This window comes from Capsicum annuum, chromosome 2, assembly GCF_002878395.1.
Source record: "Capsicum annuum cultivar UCD-10X-F1 chromosome 2, UCD10Xv1.1, whole genome shotgun sequence".
Classification (NCBI taxonomy): domain Eukaryota; kingdom Viridiplantae; phylum Streptophyta; class Magnoliopsida; order Solanales; family Solanaceae; genus Capsicum; species Capsicum annuum.
The window spans coordinates 144,509,283-144,516,819 of NC_061112.1; the positions used below are offsets into that span (position 1 = coordinate 144,509,283).

Here is a 7,537-nt window from a genome sequence, read left to right on the forward strand (position 1 = left end):
TTGACTTTAAAAATAAGGAAAGATTTTAAATATAAAAACAACACAAATATGGTTCAAATTGATGCGTCTCACTTAGCCTATGGCAACAAGGGAAAGAGGTACGCAAGCGAAAAAGTGATGATCCATCAATCACTTGGAACTGGTAAAACATATATTAGTATATGTTATGTTTACATTATTATATTAAAGTGTGAAAGATTTTTGAAAAGTGACTTGAATTTTTTGTAATTTATTAAAAATATCCGCAATAGATAAAATTATTTAATTCTAAATAATCAAACGTTACATGTGCAAGGCACATGCGGTTAAACTACTACTAATAATAATAATAACAACAACATTAGTATTAGTACACGTTTAAACACACACAAAAAAAATAGTAGTACAAGTAGTAGCACTACTTTTAATTTTTAAAAATGTAGTAATATAGTATTATAATAACAACAATAATAATAATAAACAGTAATAGGAGTAGTAGCAACATTACTAATAATAATAATAATTATAATAATAATAATGCAGCAATTATAATAATATAATAATTAGAAGAAGCTACTTTATAATTTAAAAATAATAAATAATAATATTTTAATAAAATTTTTGAATTACAACATTAGAGATTTTCATTTAAAAGTATTAATATTTTTTTCAAGATTACATTAGCTTGAAATTAGGGACGTAACATTGAAGAGTTCTAAATTAACTATTACTGTTCATAAACTTATCCATTTCAAATATTGTTTAAAATATATTTAATTAAATGAAATATAAAATATTAATCTAAATAATAATAATAATAATAATAATAATAATAATGTATGATGATAATAATAGTGGTAGCTGTAGTATATTCTTAACCAAAAAATGTAGCACTACACATAGTAGCAGTAGAAGTGCCTTTTAATTTTAAAAAAACGTGTAATAATAATAATTAAAAAAAGTAATAGTAATAGTTGTAGTAACAATTTAATCGAACTCTTATTATTGTTTAACCAATCCGATAAAATAGTAGATTGAATTTGAATTGGAGATAAAATATCTTCTCAACGATAAACTTAGAATTTAAAAAAAAAACTTAGATTCTTTTTATTTAAAATACTAGATTTATTAATTAATAATGCATGTTACACGAGTTCTTGCTGCACAAAATGAATAAAATCATTAATATGAAAAGAGCTACTATTATTTTAATCAGGCCAAAAAAATTGAAAGATAAAGAATTACAATTCTGAATTTAAATAATAATAGTAGTAGTATATTAGAATCTTGAATTTAAACTTAAGATAATCAAGATATTTTAATATCTTATCTTTATAACAAATTCATATCGTTATTTATAAATAGCGCTAAAACTGTTAGAAAGCTAGGTTAAGCATGAACAACGTATCTTAATAATTATATGAAGAAATATGATGGACATTATTTATAACTTTTTTATCCATGATAGAAATTCTCTGAAACCAAAAAATATATATTAATATATAAGCGTACTAAAAATTATAATAATAAATTTAATTTTTATTTCTTAGTGTGGAATTAAATAACGGTTCATATAAATCATTAACTTTGTATAGGATATTAACGACTTATTTGATGTATAGGATATTAAACTTAAGATAATCATGATATTTTTAAATCTTATCTTTATAACAAATTCATATCATATTCAATTTTGAATTTGAATTTTAGTTTGCATGTATATCGAACTTTGTGATGATAATCATGATATTTTAAAATTTTATTTTTCTAACAAATTCATACCACATTCAATTTTGAATTTGAATTTTAGTTTGCATGTATATCCAATTTTGTGACCTCTTATATATACACACCTTGAATGAGACACATATAAGTGTAAACTTTATTCTTCTCTTTAAGCTATTTATCATTTCAAATTTAAATTTTATTTATATGAGAGAATATTCTATGATCATTTTATTCGCAAATATATTGATTAGTCTTTCTTTTTACGTGTCTTTTTAATATTTTGTTGCATACATTGAATGTAATTAATATATTTTATTTATAGTAGTTTGTGCAAATTATTAATTACTAGCTCCCAATGAATTACATATTGAAGTTGTTTAATCTCTGTCAAAGCTTTGTTTTCAATCTTTTGATCTATACATCAAGTAAGTCGTTAATATCCTATACAAAGTTAATGATTTATATGAACCGTCATTTAATTTCACACGAAGAAATAAAAAATAAATTTATTATTTTAATTTGCATTACGCTCATATATTAATATTTTTTTTTTGATCTTAAAAAATTTCTATCATGGATAAAAAAATTATAAATAATGTCCATCATGTTTCTTCATATAATTATTAAGATATGTTGTTCATGCTTAACTTAGCTTTCTAACAGTTTTAGCCCTATTTGTAAAAAAATAATATATTTATGTTTTCCGCAAATATACTTATCATGGATAATGAGTAAAAATTATTTTTCTAAAACATTTGTATATCTATATTATACAAAATAATAGAATGAGTTGGAATAGGGTGATGAATATTGTGGTTGGAAAGGAGAGAACGGGGGATTGTGGTGGGTGGGGTAGGGGTCGGAATTTTTTTTTAATATTTTTGATGAGTAATATAATAAATTGTATGTGGTTAATTAGTTTTTAGTTAAAAAAAAATTAAACTTCGGAATAAGAAGTTTTGGAATTAGACACAATCATGAACTTTTAGTGTAATTGTTGTTTTGAATTAACAGACAGGAAAAAATAAAATTTGAAATGAAAGATAAAAAATGTAATCGCATATCTCAATTGGTTATAAATATACAAAATAATAATTATTTCATATTTTATATTTTTTATTTTTTTCCATCATCAATAAAATTTAATAAAAATATGAATTTCATTCTTTTCATATCAAAGCATCTAAAATAATTATAATTCTTACTCTATATTAACGATTAATTATAATTTCAGTATTAAATAATTTTTTCAATATTTCCTGACTAATTTAAAATATGTTAATTGTTTTAATGATAAAAGAAAAGCGACTCATATATTATTCAAATTGTAATTTGGTACATCATGAATCAAAGATGAAGGATGTCTAACCTACTCCGACCCATTGCATTAGACATAGAGGATAAAATACTTTATTTTTTTTTTTTAAATATTTTTTTATTTTAAATAAATAAAATATTTTTTTAATGATACTTTTATAGAAAAGTATTCCGCGCATCACACGGGTACCAATACTAATTTTAACTAATACCATAAGTTGTTTATGATTGGTTCTAATTATAGTGAAAAAATTGCTTATATTACATCAATGTATAAAGGTTACTCTTTTATAATACACATTATTTAGAGTTTAAGTTATGTAGATTGTCTAAAGAATTTTCACATTATTAGCCATTAGGTGACATTTACTTATTATAACAGATAATATGTGTTATTCTTAAGATTATAATAAGATTTTATTTTAAGTTATCAGCTCAAATTTAATTATTGAAACTTAATTACTTATTTTTAAGTTAAACTCAAAAAGCATTTGCACAGTCAGATTTCTATGATAAGCATAAATTAGTAATTTTATAAAAACGATACTATTAAATACGATATAACAGGTTCATATCGTGCTTGACGGAACTTCTATATTTAACTTATTTTGAAAAGTGCTTATGAAATTGTTTCTACTCTCTAAAAACGCTTATTTTCATTCGAAAATATGATCAAGTAATTTAATTTTTTAAAATAGATACTTTTAAAAAAAATATTCTATAATTTATTTTTTTAAAAATAAAATTTAACCAAACAAGCTATAAATTATATTAATGGTTAAAGTCATGTGTTTTGGCTAAATGCACTTATTAATTCCCCATAATTAAGAAATTTGAAAAAGAGAAAAAAAAGAAAAAATTTGAAGCCGACTCTGTCTCTCTCACCTGGTTTTTCGTTTATATATAGACACATTTCATTCTACTTCCCCTTGCCAATATTCTCCTAAATCTTCTCTCCCTCTTCCAATACCCCCAAGTTTCTTGGTGCAAAAGTTTATAGTTATCCTTTGTCTCCTCCCTCCTACCTTCTTTCTTCATGCCCTTTTAACCATTAAATATATACACATTCACACACAAAAATAATAGGAAAACGATAAAATGAGTTGCAATGGCTGTCGAGTCCTTCGAAAAGGTTGCAGTGAGAACTGTATTCTTAGACCTTGTTTACAATGGATCGAAACTCCTGAAGCCCAAGGCCATGCTACTGTATTTGTTGCTAAGTTTTTTGGCCGTGCTGGACTCATGTCTTTCATTTCTGCTGTCCCAGAAAATCAAAGACCTGGTATAATTCTATACAAACTCTATTAGTATTTATTAATTTGCTGAGACATTTTTTGCTGAGAATTTTTGCGTATTTGCTTGCAGCTTTGTTTCAGTCGTTGTTATACGAAGCTGCTGGAAGAACAGTGAACCCAGTAAACGGAGCTGTAGGGTTATTATGGACGGGGAATTGGCACGTCTGTCAAGCGGCGGTGGAAACCGTCCTCCGCGGCGGCGCGTTACGGCCGATCTCTGAATTTCTCGGCGCATCGTTGGAGATTGACGAGGTGTCTGAGTGCAACAACACGTTTAAGCTACAGGATCCCAGTGTAAACATGTTGCAGCAAAAACGGCGTCGTTCTCCCAAGGAAACTTCAATGTTGACAGATCTCAACCTCAGTTTAACAGCAGGATTTAATCAACAGGTGTATAACAATAGCCACACTTTGCCGGAGAAACATGTGAGACCAGGAACTCCGTCGATGAATTCAGAAGAATCTGGAACAACTAGTACTTGTTTTCAAAGTGTTGGTGTTGTTATTGGAGATCATTATCAAGGAAAAGAACCTAAATTACTCAGCTTGTTTAATTAGTTTCTACTAATATTTTGTTAGTATTAACTTTTTAAATCTTTTTCCTTTTTTTTAATTATGGGGAAGGGTTTTCCTGGAAGTAAATTCCGGTGAGTTTTCGTAAATCATTGGCACTGGATTCCCCTCCTTTCAAGTTTCTTCATTACGACGGACAGTATTAGAAAGGGAGGGGAAAGTGAAAGTTTACCAGTGATTCCTTCCTTCTTTTTTGTTCTTATTATTGGATTATCGTTTTCGTGTTCCATAACGTGTCTAATGAATGTTGGATATCAATAAATTGATTGTTTATCTTTCTTTACTTGTTTTCCACCATTGTCTTAATCTTTGATTGATCGACTCTACATACGTGTGGAAAAACAAATCAAACACAAATATAATTAGTCATTTTAGCAATTCTCTCTTTCATAATCCAAAGAAAATTGGAGCAATACTTTATACTTATGTACTAATAGTTACACTTTCATCTCAAGTAAGTAGAGGTTGACTATAGGAATCTTAATTGGCCTTGGACCAATGTTACTTCACGTATCAATTTATCTAATGCAATTAACTAGGTTCTAGAAAAGAAAACGAGAAAAGAAAAATGGACGGTGTGGTATGAAGGTGAAGATGCTTGATCATCTTTTTATGGTTTAGAGGTTACCAAAGTCCTTGATTAGATAAGATTTGGACTTAAATAACCTTTTAGTCACCATCATATTCTCGGGTCATCTTCAAGTTAATACTAAAAGTTCGTTGTATAAGGCCAAAGCTGACATGGTTGTTATAGATGATCCTAATGCAAATTAGGATAAGAATTTGAAGAGAGAATAAAAAGAGGTAACACACACTTTGTAGGAGGGAGGGAGTTCCCAATAGGTAGGGGGAAGGAGTCAACATAATTGACTTGCACACGTAAATAAGAGGTAGATGGATATGTCCAAGAAGCAGTAGGTCGTCATTAGGACATTTTTGTATTTTGATTGGAGGAATCCATAGTTATCCAAAGTTGAGGTAAGCAAAAAACACAAGAAATGGAGTTATTATTGTATAAATGAAAGGGACAAACCAAGTGGGGTTATGTAAGTTATTGTGGGCCGTGAAAATATAGAAATGGACAAAAGGGGTTGGATTTTGAGAATGAGAGAGAGAGAGAGAGGCGGCTTTTGGAGAACGTTAAGAGGCGGAATACTAACTAATACGCTATTCCCCCCCCCTCCCCCCCAAATTCTTTAGGTACAAGTACTGTACGTGCGGGTTTTCGAAAATTACGAAATTTATATTGAAAAATTAATAAATATATAAGAATTATAAATTGAGAATTCACAAGCAAAGTATGATATTGATCTAATAATAAAAAATTATAAATTAAAAACTCATAATCTTTAAATTCTAGATCCGCTTATGGTACTATACAACTACTTACATGAGATTGGGAAAGAAAAATCAAATGTGTGTTTCTATATAACAAGTACTTTCTGCATTAAAGTCTCTTAGTTTGATTTTACATAAAATTTGTAAAATAAAAAGAGATTTTTGCATTTTATAATTTTCAACTAAGTATATGTGTAGTTGTCAAGTAAGATATTGAAATTGAAAAATTTCAAATATAAAAATAAGTAATTTTTTAATAGAGACAAAATTATAAGAACGTAAGACACTAAAATTAATAGAGGAGTCATAAACAAGGATGCCTACTAATGGAGGAGGCAAATCTAATATCCAAGTGAAATGATCACTAATAAATCTAAGATAATTTTTATAAAAGTCATAAACTTAAAATAAATTTGTAGAGAGTTACAAGCCAAATCTCTTCCAATTCAAATAGTATGATCCATACTCTAATTTATATTAAAAAATAATTACTTGTCTTTATTTTTATACTATTAAAATTGAGAATACAGAAAAAGTGGGACATGGGCTTTGCAGTTTGTTGATGTCTTTATCATCCTATTGAAATGAACAAGTACGGTCCGTGTCAGCCTCGTGTTGGCATTGTTCCTTTCTTTTTTTCCTTTGTCTTTCTTTTTTCTTAATTTAATAATGGTGGATCAGTTTTAAGGTATGTTTTTTTATTTACACAGAAGCTCGTTTGTGTTAAAAAGTTAGAGAGTACTACTTACTCTGTCTCATTTTAGATGACATTTCTTTGCTTTTTGAAGTTTAAATTATATGTGAATTTTAAATATATTTTTGTTATATTTACATAGAAAATGTAAATTATAAAATTTATTATATAGATTTGAATATTTGAATTTACATGTTAAATATTAAGTTAATTAAACTCAATTTAGCTTTAAAATGGCTTTCGCTAAATAAAAAAGTATTACATAAATTAAAATGAAGGAAATCACCAATTATTAAATGCTGAACATCATTTTAGATGTGTGAAGCTGATATAATTTATTATGTGTAAGATATTTCAAATAACATTAGTTAGTAACTTGATAAAAATGGGTCCGCTAATTTTTCGTTTCTCATTCTCCTTATGTCCGTCTTCATTTGGGATAATGATATGAATTTCGTATATTTTACCCTCCTACACTTCATTTGGTGGGTATACACGGGTATGTTTGCTGTTATTGTGTTCTCCATCCGTTCGTCCCTTTCTGAGGGGTTTAAGCCGTTTCCGTCCTGAAACCATAGTGTTTGGGCTTCTTATAAAAAGATCTTTATAGGGT

The 7,537-nt window shown here is 27.4% G+C and overlaps 1 protein-coding gene across 1 annotated transcript; it reads left to right on the forward strand.

Annotated features, from left to right (window-relative positions):
• The first annotated feature begins 3,947 nt into the window (after positions 1-3,947).
• On the forward strand, positions 3,948-5,175 carry LOC107860203 (LOB domain-containing protein 37). The gene is made up of 2 exons (XM_016705477.2): positions 3,948-4,306; positions 4,390-5,175. Exons 1-2 carry the CDS (start codon positions 4,123-4,125, stop codon positions 4,875-4,877), a joined length of 672 nt encoding a protein of 223 aa, XP_016560963.2. The 5' UTR covers positions 3,948-4,122; the 3' UTR covers positions 4,878-5,175.
• The last annotated feature ends 2,362 nt before the right edge of the window (positions 5,176-7,537 follow it).